Below are 19495 nucleotides of genomic sequence, written 5' to 3' on the forward strand. Positions count from 1 at the left end.
AAATGCGTGTTCCTTATTTTAATCCTGTATTTAAATTTATTTCCACCAACAAATGTTCTGAAATTGTTAAATGTAATTTACTCATAGTGTGCATTCTGTGATGAAATTCCAAAGAAAATTGATAAAAAAGTGCATTACAAGATGAGATACAAATATTTATACTGATATAACGATAGGACTTAATAGTTTATTGTTTGAATGATGAAACACTATCACAAGATAGAATACATAGGTGATTTATTAACTATTATAACATCTATAAGTTGCCAATGAATTTCTGTATTCTGATTTTAAGAGAAATTAAAACATATCTAACTCATATTTATAACTACTTGACAATTACCACACTAAAATTCTTTTTTAATTACAAAAACCTTTTAAATCCCATAAAATAACGTTGGATGTATAGTTCAACTTTTACCTGACTAATACAGTAGATATGTTGAAGGGGCGCACCGACGGGGTGGACGAACGCCACCCCCCCCCCCCAAAGAGCAATTTATTTCAAAATAATCGATTGCCTAATGTTATTTTTTGGCCAAAAAGAAAAATTTGTCGAAACTTTCAAATCAGTCATAATAAAACATACAAATAAAAAATGTGTGTATTTTTAATTTGCGGAATTCATTACAGAAATAATAATTCAATTTTGTTCAAAACACTAAATATTAGAATTTTAATGTCACTCAGAAACTACGAAAGTGAGGTTAGTTCTTATGTTTTTTACCTGTAGTTAGTACTTTCATTAAAAGAGCACAAAATGTACCGGTACTGATTTAGAATCATAGGTAACAGAGCTCTCTTAATTTGGTACAGGTGCATGTTCCAGTACTGTTACTGCTAAACCCAGGAACGACGATAACCGTGAAATGTACTCGTACTTGTTTAGAATCATACATTACAGAGTTCTCCTAACATTTTACGGTTACCTGTTCCACTTACTGTAACTGCTAAACGAGTCCGATTATTTTGTACCAGGAACGGTAGTAAAAGTGTAAAGTATGTATAACATAAAAGTACCTTTACAGAAGCCTGTACCTTCGGGTACTTACGGTTTGCGGGAACTTGTACCTATTTTCGGGCAAGACGATTACCCGGTACAAAGTATCTCTCATAGTAGTCCCTACTTAAATAGTTGTCTCAGTAGTGACTGAGTTTCCCGAGCAGTTCTGTACTGTGTTAGTTTGTTGTCATTCGTTGTTATCATGCGGCAAAACCACCCTGGGAGCAGTTTGGCGAGTTGCGCGTTAAGATGAGCAGCTACTCAGTTCGAGGATTTTAGCTGCGCGCGTGACCTTGAGTGTGTTGTGATATGCGGGTGGGGTGGCGGGGTAGCATTATGCGCTGCGTATATATATATATATAAACTGTATACTCTGATATGATATTTGTTCTCCTTTTATTAGTTCTTTCCTAAGTATTATGAAATAACGATCCTAGAACCTAATATTTTAACGTTTTCTCGGGGGTTGCCTCCGATTCCAAAGTTCCAAACATTTTATTGCATGGGCAATGTAACAAATATATGGCAAAAGTCACACCGAATAAGTCTGTAATTTTTACATTCTTTCACTACATTCAGACATACAATCTTTCCAATCATGCATATCAGTCACTCGCCAATTGTCTCTAATCTAGAAGACTTCTCAACTCGTCGACGCTATAAAATGCCTTATATGCTAAAAAGCGTTTCAGACGAGTTTTAATGGCTTAGACGTTTATTCATTTTTCATACAACCGGGCAATCTGTTTATGGACCGGACACCTGCCTGCGAGGGCAGGTTTTCAAAAACTACCGTTCTGTGTTCACCCAGTTTGGTAGTTGTCTCTGCCTCTCGTTGCATATCCATGTGTCTCGGTCCCTAGTCAAGGCACATTTTTATATACAGAATGAAACTTCTTCAAAGATATAGAGACATGGCAGAGTCAGTAGATACAATTTTATGAAAGCTGGTCGGCACGACTCTCTGAAGTTCATGTTAGTGATTATTCTGCTCACTTTCTTTTGAAGCTTGAAAACTCTCAAAATTTGATTGTTTGAACAAGTTCCCTACAAAATACTCCGTAGCAATGGTGTGGGTATATCAGGCTATAATACGCAACCATGAGTACCTGAATTGGACAGTATATGTCTTAAGACCTTAAAACATAAACCCTAGGTGTTCATTTTGAACAAACTAAAACAATGTGAACGTTTCATGTCAAACCTTGATGAATGTATATTTCAAGGAATTTGGGAAAGTAAACTTATTCTAGTTTGGAGTCTCTCAGTACGATGGCAGTACCACATTCAAAGTCCTTGGGACTCAGGGTGGAATTCAGAAAATTGAATTTTGAGAAATCTGTTATGAGATTGATGCTGTGGTCAGTAGCGTAGTCAGAAATTTCGTTCGGGGGGGGGTCCGAAACCGGGGATCCGGGAGACGTTTTGTGTGTTATTTGCCAATGAGTTCACTGGTAAAAGGTAAATACCAAAATATGGAGCTTTGACACTGCCTTGTAGACAGTGGAAAGATGTAATAGGCAAATTCAACTCTCACAGCAACTCTAGTACCACAAATTTTCTTGTATAGCTACAGAAACTTTACGAAGTTCGATTCTGGCCGAGTAGAAGGCACCAATGTGATGTTGCATTCACTGGATAAGAAAGAAGAAGAACAAAACAGAACTTCACTCAAGCGTATAATTGACACAACTATATTCTGTGGAGAAAATGAAATACCCCTTCAGGGACATTGGGCCACTGACGGCCGAAAACCAATTAGAAAAGGAGGGCAATTTTCTAGCGTTGCTCAGGTACAAATCAAACTAACGGTCGGAAAATGCATCGGAAAAACTCTACTGATTAGAAGTTCGGCTGCTTTGGATTTAACTGATTGAGGTATTTATGAATGAGTTATAATGACGATTTTTGTATCATTACACTGTAGACGAGTACATAATGATCGGAAAAAACAAAAAAAAATCACTTTCGGTCAGAAATAAAATACACATGAAAAACTCTAATGATTAGAACTTCAACTACTTCGGACTTCAGTTATTGAAGTAAACGTGGTATTTTTGATTGAGTTAGGACGACGATTTTTTTATCATTAAACTGTACTCGACTAACTATATAATTATCTAGAAAAACAATCACTTACGGTCGGTAAATACCGAAGAAAACTTCTCTACAGATTTAAGTTTTGACGTAAAATGACCGCTTAGAATTAAGTTACGACGTTGATTTTAGGTGTCATTAAACTGTAGACGTGTATATAATTATCGAAAAAAAATAAAAAAATCACTTTTGGTCGGAAAATACACTTTAAAAAGTCTACTGATTAGAACTTCAACTACTTCGGACTTCAGTTATTGAAGTAAACGTGGTATTTTCGGTTGAGTTAGGACGACGATTTTTGTTATCATTAAATTGTACACTGTACCTATATAATTATCGAGAAAAAAATCACTTCCGGGCGGTAAATACCGAAGAAAAGCTCTCTATAAATTCAAGTTTTGACGATTTTGGATTTCACTGGTTGAGTGGTTGAGATAAAAGTGATACTTAGAATTATGTTAGGACGTTGATTTTAGGTATTAATTCAACGCCGACTAATACATATATAATTATCGAGAAACAAAACAATAAAATCACTTCCGGACGGAAAATACCGAGGAAAAGCTCTCTTCTGATTCAAGTTTTGACGATTTTGGATTTCACTGGTTGAGTCGTTGAGATAAAAGTGGTACCTAGAATTGTGTTAGAACATTGATTTTTGGTATTAATTGAACGTCGACTAATAACTATATAATTATCGAAGAAATATTGAAAAAAATCACTTCCGGTCAGATAATACACAGGAAAAACTCTACTGATAAGAAGTTGTTCAACCACTCAACCGGTGAAGTCCAAAATCGTCAAACCTTGAATCTGTAGAGAGCTTTTCTTCGGTATTTACCGACCGTAAGTGATTTTTTTTCTCCATAATTATATAGTTAGTCGAGTACAGTTTAATGATTAAAAAAAATCGTCGCCCTTGCTCAATCAAAAACACCACGTTTACCTCAATAACTGAAGTCCAAATTAGTTGAAATTCTAATCAGTAGAGTTTTTCAAGTGTATTTACCGACCAAAAGTGTTTTTTTTTTTTTTATAACTATACACACGTCTACAGTTTAATGACACCTAAAATCAACGTCCTAACTTAATCCTAATTTTACGTCCCCAAGACGAATTTGAACGAAGTGGTCTAATTTAAACTGTTCGCCGTGTTACGGTTCAGGTTATTTTGTGACGTCACGTGACCCCGCCCTATAGAAATACTGTGATTACACTACACTATCCGAAAGACCGAGCCCAAAAGTATCGTTTGATACTTTATGATTTAAACGACAGGACAATTATATTTTTAACAACGGTCACTTTAATCAATCAATTTAATGTTTGTAGACAAGAGTAATGATAACTCTCCTTTTTTTCTCCTGCTCCATGCTTCATTTTTTAATGTCTTAAAATTTCGGGGGGGGTCCGGACCCCCTGGACCCCCCCCCTTCGCTACGCCACTGGCTGTGGTAGTTTTAGACACAGTTGGTAAGGTCAACAAAAGCTTATTGTTTCAAAACTTCCTTTGATTTTTCTTTGAAACAGAGAGTCGTGTCATCGGTATATTATACGTGATTCCCGTATAGAAGTGACGACTCATTGTCATTGACGTATACCAGAAAAAGAATTGGACTGAAAAGGGGCCTTGGGGAACTCTTTAGCTCAAATCCATTGCACTTGTCATTGACTCAATTGGAAAAGTGATTTGCAAATTTGGACAATCTATGTTATGTGGCTTCGAAATGATCTAATCCACGACAGGAGCACACCTCGTATGCCATGCGATTCCAGTTTGTCAAGCAATGTATCATGGTCAACACAGCCGAATGTTTTGGATAAGTCGAGAAACACATTTATTGTGAGATTCTGACACTCTAACCCCTTCACAACCATTTCAGTCAGACTCACCAATGAGTCTATAGTCGATTTCCCGTTTTAAAGCCAAGCTGATCCTCAGGGAGCTGATTGTGTTTGCTAAGAAATTAAGCATTCTTGTCAAAAATAGTTTTTCAAAAATGTTGATTACGATTGGCAAAATAGAGACAGGCCCTTATTGATGTCGGGAGTTTTCATGATACCGACTCTCCGGTGTTCCAGAAACCCCCCCCCCTCGAGAAGATTTCTAGGTGCTCCACTGTTTGTTCTTAATACTCGTAACGTAATATATGTAACAAGAGTATGTTGTTAAAGAATGTTAAACAAATTTGAGGGTCACAGAACAGTGAAAATTTGAACGAGGAACTGTATGTACTAGATATACCTTTATATGTAGTTAAAGTGTCAGTGTTGTGATGCAGACTTTATACGATCTCGAAACAAATCTAGTAGGTAGTGATTTTGTGAGTTGAAAAAATTTATAAAGCGTGTTCGTAAGATTTTAAAATAAGACGATCGTTTCAACACCGCACTCGGTTGTCTGGTGATTTACCCATTCCAATACAATATTTTCAATGAACCCGGCGTTAAACTTTTTTTTAAGCTTTTAGTAGATGTTTACCGAGTTATATTCCCAAGATAACAACTTTAAGAGCTGCCGATTAGTTACCACTAACATCTTTTATTCGTATGATTTAAAATTTCCAAAATTACATATTAATAATACTGTACTTATAACTATGTTTTGGAACAATCGGATCACACATTTCTGACATATGAATTTTCATAGTTGTCATTTGGTTATAAACGCCAAAACCGGTGCCTTTTTTGTTGTTATTGAAATAAAAAGTAGAGGTTATTGTTTGAAAATTGTTCGTCGTTTAAACTGGTATTATGTTGAAACTCGGTTTTCTATACTTTTTGATCCGAAAGTAATAGACCGGTAGACAGTGTCGGCGTATCCCCTCTAGAACAATATTTGTTTATATTTACAAATCTGTGTACGTAACGTTGCGCAGCCCTCATTCATATTATGGCTGATCGCGTATAATTCTGAATAACAAATTATGAGCTGACATAATTGCTATAAATGCTATTCTATGGCAATACATGAAAGAATAACCTAAAATAATTCTTGATTATTTAGAGGAAAGTTTTTAAAACTACAGAGTTAGCAGAATTTAAGTTTTTAGTCTAATGACAATATTAAATATTTAAATGGCACCTTGTGATAGATGGCAGAGACTAGAACCAACTTTTCGAACGTGGGAACAACTGATAATACAATTTTTATTAACATACTAAATTTTTTCCCTTTTTACTCCATGCTGTACGTAGCAACAGAACATTACCTCATGAAAAGTTTAATATAGGAAATTAAACAACATACAGTATTTTTTATATCATCAGTTATGTAAACTTTGTTGGCAATTTCTATATTGGTGTAACCATAGAAAAGTAACTAAAATGTATACTACTTAACTGATAAACTGTCACAAAGAGTGTTTATAATAAAGTAGGCCGTGATTCATGGAATGTGTTGTCTGTTGTCTGCTATGATACATGACAACAAAAAGAATATGTTTATTGGTTATGTTCAAGCTGTGTATTCGATTTGAGAGTGTTGAGTTGATGTAAAATTTGTGGTTACGATATTATTACATTGTTTCGTCTTTTGCTTAGGTTTGTGTACCGTTTTAGGCCCAAAAAGGTGGTGTTCCCTACATTACTTACATTCTAATTGGTGAGATTTAAAAGACTTGTCACTTTTTCGTTGTTATTTTATCCAAGCTGGACATGGAAGCACGAGAAAAAACAGAACAATTGCTAGCTTTAAAAGGTATGTAGATCTTTCATGACCCTAAGGCCTACAGCAGCTAATGGCTAAACTGAAATAGTACTTGTAGGGGCTGCAGTATTATAAGAGGCCAACACTCAAATGATCGATATTTATGATCTTCGAATCATCAATAGCCTATTCATGAGTAAGGAATTCACAATATAACTAACTACTTAAACCAAATGTTGTAGGTATTTCAAATTACAGTATAGTTCGGCTGTTTGGAAAGACTTAAATAAGCGGCCTACACTCGTTATTCGATTGCTATTATCGAACAGTTTGATATATTATCCAACTTTGATACGAAAAATCGTACACAATGAGAGTTATAATAAACTACTGTAACAAGAAGAATATCGTACATTATAATTTTAACACTTTTACCGTATCACCGGTCTGTGAGACCGGAGGGGAATTTCATGTTTCTGAAATTGGCACTACTGGTGTTCGGTTGCCCTCTCCACGCTCAGTAGCTGTCAACCGGTCTCTCCTGAGCCGTTTTTGATTGGTTTTAGTTTGTCTAGGGCGTTTGACCTTGAATCAGTCCAGTTATTTTGTGAGCGCTACGGTCTGTCATACCGGGTGATACGGTTGAAGTGTGAATAGTTATTACGTGTTTGTATATATTAGTTTTTATGTTTTATTATAACTTGTTATATTCATGAGTGACTCGGAAGTTTTAAGAGTAAACGATGGAAGATTTAACGAGCGACTTTTACAACTCCTACATAACGTTGAAGGGGATGATAGTGCCGATGAACCTGTTGATGATTCGGATGAAGATCCAAACTATGTAGTGTCTGATAACGAACTAAATCAAAGTGAAAGTGATGATAGTTTTGCTGTTGATGAACCCCAAATGGAAGATGAAGAGACATCCACTATAGTGTCGAAAATTATTTGGTTCAGGAATCTGAAGATGACTTTTTTGGGGGGAAAGATGGTAGCGTATGGTGCAGAAAGGAGCCACCCAAGCAGGGCAGAACACCTCAACATAACATTTTGAGGAGACCATTACCCGGACCTACTGCAAGAGCAATAGCCTTAGGTAACAATCCACTCATTACAAGATTTGAATTCATAAAATGTCTGACCTTAAAGCTTATAAAGCCTCACATGACAAGACGCCTAGAAATTCAAATTTTTCCAAGAGACATTAGACGCGTCATCACGGAGTACATTGGAGAAACAGAAGCTGCAAATCCTAATGAATGTGTTCCTAGTGACAAACTGGAAAAAACGGAAGACATGTTCCAAGCGCCCAGCTGCTAAGGAAAGAAAAACCAATTACAAATGTATCAAATGTGGACAACCCATCTGTTTGGAGTGCAGCAGAAAGTTATTCATTTCATGTGTTCAGAATATCTAAAATCTGTGGATACTGTATGTACTTATGCCTTTTTTAAGTTTTAATTGCTTTGGTAAAAATTTATGTGTATTTCTGATACTTGTAAATACAGATTGCACTATACCAGTATTCTAGAATATTATTTTCTATCCTAAATTCCCCAAATTATAACATTTTTTGCAATTATAAAAATTTAAAAAATATGAATTTTAGTTTTGTTATCAACAGGGAATAATCGTAAATATATTTTGTGTTTAAATCTGAACTAAAAAACAAGAATAGCCCAAAAACAATAAAAAACCTCCCTCAGGTCTGTGAGACCGGATGATACTGTAAGTGATTGTAATTTCATGATACGGTAAAAGTGTTAAAAACATAAATTTAACAATAACATTACAAAACAACAAAATTTACTCAGACTTAGATATCAAAGAAACCTTACAATATTTATAACTTGCTCATCTTGATATCAATGAGAAACCGCCTTTGTGAAATGCAGGAAAGAATTCTCCCCATGTCTATTTACCAGGAGCCAAACCCACATGTTGAAGCCGCTTAAACAAATCTCATCACTCGTGAGAAATATCTCACATATTTTCTTCATATTCATCGCATTTTACTAAGTCTCAAAATATTAGTTACTTCTTGTTGTTTATTGTTTACTTTAAAATTACTATAACTAATAAGTTAAAATCATATGCTAAGTTGAATAAATTGCAATATTGAATTATTTCTTCGGATGAAAACAATCGAACCATTCGGTAATAGCAATCGAATAACGAATGTAGGCCGCTTATTAAAGTCTACCCCTCACGTGATCTAAGTTTAAATTTGGGTACTATCTCAAGGAATATTTTTTTGCAATAGCAAAAGTGCACAAGTAGCCGTGCAGTGTAGACATCCTTATCTGTTTCTCTAGCCTACCTTATCTGTACTTGTTCTTTCAACATGAGTGATTGTGCTCTGTGTGGTGATTTATTGCCCTAAAATGGCGATTTACTGTCTGTTCCGTATGCTCTCAAAATGATCACTTTGAGGGTGTTGAAGTCTTGTGGGTAATTGGAACTGAATGGGGCAAAAGAGGAGGATAAAAATCAATTTGGATATCTCCCTGGACGAGGAACCGATTTAGCATTAGAGAAGCATGTGCTTCAAAATGCATTTCTTTTTTAATCTTGATAATATGTCTAAAGCTGAGCGTCAGAATAAGTTTAATTTAATCTGTCATGGTGTATATATAATTGTTCAGGTTCAGCTATAGAGGTGGTCGAATCGGTTATGTAGCTACCTAGGGATTTATATTAATAAATATTTAATCATGTGACTTATCTTACTAAAAGATTAAGAAAAATAAATTATTCATTTTATTATATCAGAAATTATATAAACGCTAAATATTTGAAAATGTTGTACTTTTCATGGTTTAAAAGCGTGATAAATTATAGTATTATGAATTATGGTGGCAAATAACCAACAATTTTAAATCCTGTAGTTATGGGTTAAAGAAAACAGATAGAATGAGTCACCTCTTTGCGTAGAATAGTACTTTAACATTAAAACAACTATCCATATAGTGTAGTAATGCATGTTTATAAAATACCAACACTATTTTTCTTTCAGACAAATAAATAGAACTTGATTGACCCAGTTTAACTTGCATCATTTACCAAATATTAATAAAGAAATAAGTAGACTTTAGTTTTATTATATTAGTCTGAAATATTTTAATGTAATAATACAGTATAGTGGAAATTAATACTACTCGAAAGGAAGCTTAAATTTAAAATGAAGTAACAAAAGATTATTACAGAAAATTGCAATCTATTTAACTGAAACCTGTAATTCTTCCTTAAACTTAAAACTCCCTAATGGTTTTTCTGTGTTTAAAGCTATCAATGATATAGTATATTTATATGTAGGTAGATGTGTATAAATATATTATTATTCATTAAGTAATATCTATAATATTTTTATTGTTGTTATCTCTTTGAAAGTTTATTGTTTGTTGAAATAACTTTGCTATTGTTATAATCTTTTTATAAATGTTAAAATAATTAAAAATATTATTGTTCTGTTATAGGTGTAAACCTTTCTATTTTACTGTTACTAATTCCAATTCTTTATTTTAGAAATAACCATTATTTCTTATATAGCTGCATGTTCCAAAAGTATATATTACTGGTATGTAAATTCTATTTACTGTTTCAAAATGTATATAGAAGTAAAAAGAATGTTTGTGTGTGTGTGTGTGTGTATGTGCGCACGCGCGTGCGTGCGTGCGTGTGTGCGTGCGTGTATGCGTGCGTGCGTGTGTGCGTGCGTGTGTGTAAATATATGCATATATTTATGTATATGTATGTAGATAGGAATAAATATATTTTTATGCTTTTAGTAATACTCAATGTTTGAGATGTAGACACCAAACATAAGGATAGAGTGGACATGTACACCAGCTTCTAATATTTGTAATATTTATTTTTGTAATATTTTTATTTTCCCCCACACACACTTCTTTGTAGTGCATGGGGCTTATAATAATTGTACAATGTCTTTTTTGAAAAATATAGTTGAAATGAAATGAAAAATCAAGGTTTGATTGAGGAAGTGTACTGAGTAACTAACAGGATTGGAATGTGGCTGGGTTCTAATCTCGTGAACTAGTGTGTGTGGGTGTGAATCTTAGACCCAGCCGCATAATAATATAAACCTAGTAATATAAACCTCGAAAAAGAAACTAGCATCTAGTTGTACGGGTTGAGAGTTATGCTACTGGCAGTCAGCACAGGCTGCAGCAGTACCGAATGCGACAAATGAGAATCATCTCTCAAGATATTACCTTTCAGAAAAATATCATAAATTAATACTGTTTGAATGCCTTTATAATTAAAATAATTATCTTTTAAAAAGTGTATTATTACTTTTAAAATGAAAAAGATGATAATCCTAGCTGATTTTTAAGAAAGTTATGTTTGTTTTTTTTTTTCAGTATGCAAAATGTTCATTTCAAGCCTCCTAGTAGTAGAGATAAGCATATGCTACTATTGGCGTAGATATTATGTAGGCGTTAATCAGAATTTAAATGATGTTTTTGTCCTAACCAATAAACCGATGAAATGCATACATGTTACTGTATTCCTTACCTAATTTCATGTTTATGTAAGTTTCAAATTTGTAATCAAATAGTAGAAAATCTTAACAACTTTTTTTTAGAGATTTAAAACCCTGGAATCTCAAAATTCTATAGAAAACAATATTGTTAGCCTTTATTTAAAATTGAAATGCAATCTGGTTCCAGATTTCAGAAGAGTAAAAGTTTTAAAATGTTGCGCAGTAAGAACAACTAAAATCTGTACTGTTCCATTCCAAGAACTGTAATTAAAATATGATAACACTTGGAATAAAAATTTTAAACTTGTGAAATTAGACAAGAAAAACTGTGACACAATTTTATTTTTTATCTTAAATCTATTGGCTAAGTAAAATACATTGAAACTCGCCAATATATAACTTACTTTGTGCACTGACTGTAGTTTGTGCACAGACTTGTTACTATATCTTCAGATACTGGTTGGCATAAAATAAATAATTACTATAGCAGCAGATAAAGTAGTAAAACCTATAAGAAGAGTTTAATTAGGAGTTGAAATCTGTTTTAATGTCAATTGCTGTGTAAATTATGGGAAATCATTGCTTATATTACAGTTTCTTGTTTACAGAAATAAAATTAGATATGCACATTTTTTCTGAGTTATTGCAATTTTTTGGGAAGCATTTTTTGTACATAAATATCCTAATGGCATTCTACATCAATATGATCACTAACCTATACTCAAAGAGTGGATGTTGAACTCTATAGGTGCTAATGAAAAATAAATAATTAAAAAATTAATTAGTAGTAACATTATTTTGTTTTACAGTGATGAGGCTTACCAGGCCTACTCTGGCGAGTCCTCTAATTGTGCAGACAGAGTCCACAGACCTTCCTGGTATGCATTTGAACAACCATTTGAAGAGTGATATTACTTCAGTTGCTGGAGCAGAATCATTTGCTGTGGGACAGTTACTACTCTTGCCACAGAGTTTTGGGTAAAAGTTTTTCTCACATTCACGTTTTGTTACAGGATGGACCAAAAGTCCATAGCTAATAAAAAAATGTTCTACAAGAAACCTTGAATTTTATTTTATTACTGTTAGGGATATTTAGTACAACTGAGGGCAACATTGTCTGACTAGATGTGTGCAATGAACTACACCATTGTTGTCATTGAATATCAAATTAATCTCACGGAAAACCAGAGAGAATTTTTGTCCAGCAGTACAACAAGAGTCTTATGTAGCAGCAAGAATTTAAGATCAGTGTGTTACACTGCATATCGTTTGATTTACTAATCATCAAAACCCATGTAAATAAATTCCACATAGTGAAATAGAAGGTTTATATAAAGTGAAAGTTGTAAAGATAGGCTTAAAAGTAGACAGGTTTATCTTTTAACGCCTATGTTTCTGTATAAAGATCAAGAAATGGTGCAAAACTCTCAACAAAAATTATATACACACAGCAAACATTTCCTGGTCCCGTACCTGTACAATTTACTATAGAACTACAAATTGTGTTATACGTCTTTACAAAATGTTAGCACCTCAAACACTGTACGTTACCCTTAAACCTGTGTATAACTTATTGCTATTGGTGTTGGAAGTTTGTTTGACAACAATATTCAGAACAAATTAAATAACATTTTTCAGTGTTGAAGCTTGATTCAGTTTTAAATAGTTTGCGAACACATAAGATTAGTCTCATTCAGTAAGTGGAGAATGCTCACACTACACAGGGATAAAGACTACAAAAAGTAGATTTTTTTGTTATGTTATATTCAACAAAAGATTGTTGGCTCAATTTGATTTCTAAGAAATGTTGAAACAGCTTCGCATTCAGAAATGATCAGTTACCAATAGTTAGTTTCTATGTCTGAAGATAATGAACAAAAAGTTATGCCTTTACGACAGGAAGGTACATTACACGTCAAACATTAAGAACATGGTTATAGGTAAACCGCTTACAAAAAGACATTGGATGATTTGAGTTCACGAAGGGTGAACAGTTGAACGATTTTTGTAACCTACTGTAACCTAACGCATAGACTCTACAGTTTTAGTTAATTCCATATAATGTTAAGCTACTTTTTATGGATAAGGGTTTTTAAATAAAGTTAATTCTAATGTTATAATTTGTAACAATTCTGAAATATAATATATCTTATTTGGAAGAAAATATCAAATTTATTCAGTGGGCAAGAAAAAGTGAACAAAATGTTCGAGGTGAACAGGTTTTTTTAAACACTCTCCCCTGATCTGGATCATTTGTTCACCTGATTTACCAGTTCGAATTGAACAGGTCATGACCGAAGGACTGGCCACTGTCACTGTGCGGCTAACCTCACACCAAAATGTAAGCTCCTGGATATGCTTATGGTTACATGAGTCTATTCAATTAATATTTTATGCATTGGCTGCGACGCTTGTATAGGCCTACACGCAAAAATACAATATAGTTATAGAATAGGTAAGTAGCTGTAGTGTAAACAAAACTGTCTGAAGTGAAACAATCCATACAGCTAATAAACAGAGCCAAGAAGATGCTTGTTCCACTGCCCGCTATACTCCCTCCGCTGGAGAGGAGCCTCTAGGTCTATGTGATTAACTCGTTTAAATGTGAAGTTATTCTCAGAACCCCAACTTATGACATTACATACTAAGAAAATGCAGATTAACAACAATCACACAGAAAACTTACTTCTGTGCCACAAAAAGATCCCAACTTTCATAGTACAAATACCCAGAAGCCCATTTACTAGTGATATTTTCAAAATTTAAAATAAATTGAAGTTTTTATTCGGATTTTAACCTGAAAATTTCATGTCGTAACCAGCCATGATTTTAGCTTTATCTGAAATTGAAACAGAACATAAATTTCTGAGCTTAAAGAGTAACAATCAACATGGCTTTGTCAGTATTTTAAATCCAAGATGTTATTAAACCACTAAACTGGAGATATATTTATATAAAAAAGTTTCTTGACAACATCCCCTATGTAACAGAAAAGTGTCGTCCACAAACACACACAACTTGTCATTTCAAATACTATGTTTAGAGTATATATAAACAGCAAAGGACCAAGTATGGGACACTAATGCACTCCTGATGTAAATATCCTCTAAATTGATAATTGATTAAAATCACACCTTCTTAATTGAATATTTTAACTATTCAACATCATCCTATTAAATATAAACAGATGTTCTTTTCTGCATTCCCCTTGAATACCCAAACTTTCTAACCTTTCTATATATGTAAATGCGTGATTAACTTATTGAAAGTTTTGTAAAATAAAAGATTATCCCAATGACAGAGTGATGTTGATTAGTCTTTAACAGTCCTATCAATTATACAGAACATGGCATCCACTTTGGTTGTATCCAAAACTAATAAAAAGATTAAATTTTAATCATGAATACTTAACAAATGTTTTGTCATTTTACATAAATTCAATTGTTATTTTAATTTTAGATAACTAATTCTTGAATTGTTTTATAGGAACATCTACTTGGGAGAGACATTCTCGAGCTACATTTGTGTACATAATGATAGCACTCAATCTGCCAAAGATGTCACTCTCAAGGTTAGTAAATAGATAAGGTCTACTGGTCAAAGTTTGTTCCCTGTTTTCCAATGGTTTAAGTGTCAGTAGGAACTTTTATAGTTTCTGACATCAAGGTTAAGAAAGAGGTGTAGTAGAGAAAGTAAGCAGTGATAGTTAGTAAATATTAAGATAGTAGTAGTAATTAAAGAATATTGCTATAACCAATAATACTATAAATGCAAGGGGTAAGAAAATAATGTTAAAACAAACAGATTAACTAACCATATTCTTACTTAATATATGTCATTTAGACATATCATCCTGACTGTAACTATTCTCTGTCGTGTGACACACTCACTTACTGCCAAGTGAAGAGTAAAGTTAAACTAGCTAGCATAGTTACTAGTTAACCCTTTACTTAACATGTGTTCATTTAGTTACATTATCCTGACTGTGACCATGCTCCATTGTGACACAGTCACTTACTGCCAAGTGAAAGGGTTAAACTAGCTAGCATAGTTACTGGTTAACACTTTACATAACATTGTGTCCATTTAGTTACATTATCCTGACTGTGACTACGCTCTGTCGTGTGACACACTCACTTACTGCCAAGTGAAAGGTTAAACTAGCTAGCATAGTTACTGGTTAACCCTTTACATAACATTGTGTCCATTTAGTTACATTATCCTGACTGTGAATATGCTCCTGTCGTGACACACTCACTTACTGCCAAGTGAAGGGTTAAACTAGCTAGCATAGTTACTAGTTACCCTTTACTTAACATGTGTTCATTTAGTTACATTATCCTGACTGTGACCATGCTCCATTGTGACACAGTCACTTACTGCCAAGTGAAAGGTTAAACTAGCTAGCATAGTTACTGGTTAACACTTTACATAACATTGTGTCCATTTAGTTACATTATCCTGACTGTGACTACGCTCTGTCGTGTGACACACTCACTTACTGCCAAGTGAAGGGTTAAACTAGCTAGCATAGTTACTGGTTAACACTTTACATAACATTGTGTCCATTTAGTTACATTATCCTGACTGTGAGTATGCTCTGTCGTGACACACTGACTTACTGCCAAGTGAAGGGTTAAACTAGCTAGCATAGTTACTAGTTAACCCTTTACGTAACATGTGTTCATTTAGTTACATTATCCTGACTGTGACCATGCTCCATTGTGACACATTCAACTTACTGCCAAGTGAAGGGTTAAACTAGCTAGCATAGTTACTGGTTAACCCTTTACGTAACATGTGTTGATTTAGTTACATTATCCTGACTGTGATTATGCTATGTTGTGTGACACACTGACTTACTGCCAAGTGAAGAGTTGAACTAGCTGGCATAGTTATCAGTTAACCCTTTACTTAACATTTGTGTTGATTTAGACACATCATTCTGACTGTGATTATGCTCTGTTGTGTGACACACTGACTTACTGCAAAGTGAAGAGTTAAACTAGCTAGCATAGTTATTGGTTAACCCTTTACGTAACATGTGTCCATTTACTTAACATGTGTTGATTTAGACACATCATTCTGACTGTGATTATGCTATGTTGTGTGGCAAACTGACTTACTGCCAAGTGAAGAGTAAAACTAGCTAGCATAGTTACCAGTTAACCCTTTACCTAGAAAGCATATGTCCATTTAGTTACATATCCTGACTGTGACTATGCTCTGTCATATGATACTCTCACTCACTGCCAAATTAAGGATTAAACTAGCAAGCACACTTATTAGTTAACCCTTTACTTAACATGTGTTCATTTAGATAGGTACATCATCCTTAATGTGACTATGCTATGTTTTGTGACACATTCACTATATAACTACCAATTAAAGAGGTAAAAATATTGGGTTACAATTATTTAAAACAATATTAAGAAATTATTGTGTATATAATACGTTGTGATATGATTAGTTCAACTAATTTATACCATTTATACATTTTCACTGTATAGTTATTATTATGTTTAATATATTTGGCATGTTTCTTAGAGGTAATACATTTCTAACACAATTTAATACAATACAAACTCTTTTACAATCATTGATGGTTAACAAGAGAGGTCACATGAGTAGTTTGTGAACAACTTAAATCTAAGCATAGAACTAGCTGCATTGTGAAAAACTTAAATCTAAGCATAGAACTAGCTGCATTGTGAAAAACTTAAATCTAAGCATAGAACTAGCTGCATTGTGAAAAACTTAAATCTAAGCATAGAACTAGCTGCATTGTGAAAAACTTAAATCTAAGCATAGAACTAGCTGCATTGTGAAAAACTTAAATCTAAGCATAGAACTAGCTGCATTGTGAAAAACTTAAATCTAAGCATAGAACTAGCTGCATTGTGAAAAACTTAAATCTAAGCATAGAACTAGCTGCATTGTGAAAAACTTAAATCTAAGCATAGAACTAGCTGCATTGTGAAAAACTTAAATCTAAGCATAGAACTAGCTGCATTGTGAAAAACTTAAATCTAAGCATAGAACTAGCTGCATTGTAAAAAACTTAAATCTAAGCATAGAACTAGCTGCATTGTGAAAAACTTAAATCTAAGCATAGAAGTAGTTGCATTTAATTTTAAGAGTCATCTTGATATAAGAACTGAAGTGAAAATTTTCAGTTTTTTTTTTTTTTTTTTTTTTTGTGTCCCGTCTGATTAAATCGTATATTTAACTTAACTAAATGTTAATCATAAGGTTTAGTATAGGACACTTAAGGGAATTTATTAACTCTCTCCTGTATAAACAGAAAGCTGACCGTATTCTGTTTCTCATTTAAATGGACGAAGACAACCTGTGATAAGTGTATTGATTCCTTTCCATTTGTTGCGTTTTTTGTATTTTACTTGCAAGTACTTCAACTTACTGGTAGATGTAAAACATCCTATTTGTTTTTTTACATGGCTTTAAAAATATGTTTTATTGCAGTTGCAAACATAGTGAATTCAAGTTACCCATCAGCATCTTAAGAACCCGTTGTACTAACAACCATCTTTATTTTATTCTCATAAGAACAATGTTAAACCTCTAACACTTTTACGGCTTTATTTTTAATTATAAAATTATGGGAAATATGTAATGTTTTAAATATAACCAATACATATTCAAACACCTTTTTATATTTTCATTATATTTATTGGTTTTTCATTCAAAAATCTTCAAATTATTTATACTTTATCAGTGAAATACTCAAAAAGTATACAATTTATATGAAAAAACTAAAGTGTGATTTTATGTGGTACTTTGGTATTATCCAGAAGCCACTCTATCCCTATCTATGTTTTGTTATTATAAGTAGGTAAATGCATACGTATGTATTATAAATAGAAAAATTTCAAATTAACATTTACAAATGCTCACGTGATCTGAGCTTGAATTTAGGTACTATCGCAAGGGATGTTTGTCTTTTTTAGCTTTCCCTAAAAAAAGTTTCAAACATTTACGACACATGGACTATCAGACATGTGATCTGAGGTCGGGAGCTTACTAATCGGAAGTGCCCCTGGGCCAACAGTGCAGTTCATCCTGTACTTCGGTTAAAAAAGAAGAACATCTCTCGAGGTTGTACCCAAATTCAACCTCAGATCACGTGAGAACTCTTAAAGGTTAACTTTAACTTTGGTACTACCAGTAATATATTTATGATAACCTAATCTAAACCTACTTACATCGTGTAATACCAAGTAGTACACGGAACAGAGTGGCTGCCGGATAATACCAGAAAATGGTCTGTATCTCACTTATGTTGACAATTTCGGCCATTTTGAATGTTCAGTTAATTGTTGACAGCTGCTTTGCTTGCACATGTTTTTGGTTCGTCTTCGATTTTTACCTATTCAAAAAAATGGAACAAAGATCCTGTATCAAATTTTTGTGTGAAAAACGAAATTAAGTACGCGGATGAATTCCGAATGTTGACTGAGGTATACGGAGAACCTACTTTGGACAAAAGCAACGTTTATCGGTGGTAACAAAATGTTTTCAGAAGGCCGAGAAGATGTGAACGACGAAGAGCGTGCCGGACGCCCGAGCACTTCAACAACAGACGAAAAAATTGATGAAGTGAAGAAAATGGTATTGGCCAATCGTCGAATCACCGTTTAGAGAAATTGCCGAGGACCTAGGCATATTGATTGGCTCACGCCATTCGATTTTTAATCGATAATTTGGGCATGAGACGGGTCGTCGCAAAATTCATAACCAAAATTGCTCAATTTCGATCAAAAACAGCATCGCATGAACATTGCTAATGAGATGTTGGAATCTGTCCGCGACGACCCGAATTTGCTTCTAGAGGGTCTTAACTGGTGACGAATTGTGGGTTTATGGTTATTACGTGGAAACCAAGCTCAATCATCTCAATGGAAGCTGCCGCACGAACCAAGACTGAAAAAAAGCACGCCAAGTTCGGTCGAATGTGAAAGTTTTGCTTACAGTTTTCTTCGATTGCAGGGGCATGGTGCATCATGAGTTCTTGCCACAAGGTAGAACGGTGAATAAGGATATTACCTGCAAGTTATGCACAATTTGCGCGAAGCAATCCGCCAGAAACGCCTGAATTTGTGGAAAAACAAAAAATTGGCTTTTGCACCACGATAACGCCCCTGCTCACACATTGCTGCTTGTATGCGACTTCTTGGCCAAAAACAACACACTAATGATACCGCAGCCACCGTAATTCCCC

The 19495-nt window shown here is 33.9% G+C and overlaps 1 protein-coding gene across 2 annotated transcripts in view; it reads left to right on the plus strand.

The window, feature by feature from the left end:
* Positions 1 to 6512: 6512 nt before the first annotated feature.
* The window catches only part of LOC124354985 (trafficking protein particle complex subunit 13-like), a 43068-nt gene continuing 30085 nt past the window's right edge, over positions 6513 to 19495 (plus strand). For both annotated transcript variants that reach the window (XM_046805830.1, XM_046805831.1), the window contains exons 1-3: positions 6513 to 6800; positions 12066 to 12234; positions 14743 to 14827. In XM_046805830.1, the coding sequence (XP_046661786.1) occupies positions 6758 to 6800; positions 12066 to 12234; positions 14743 to 14827 (297 nt within the window). In that variant the 5' untranslated portion in view covers positions 6513 to 6757. The remainder of the gene's footprint in view (positions 6801 to 12065; positions 12235 to 14742; positions 14828 to 19495) is intronic.

This window comes from Homalodisca vitripennis, chromosome 2 (assembly GCF_021130785.1).
Source record: "Homalodisca vitripennis isolate AUS2020 chromosome 2, UT_GWSS_2.1, whole genome shotgun sequence".
Taxonomy (NCBI): domain Eukaryota; kingdom Metazoa; phylum Arthropoda; class Insecta; order Hemiptera; family Cicadellidae; genus Homalodisca; species Homalodisca vitripennis.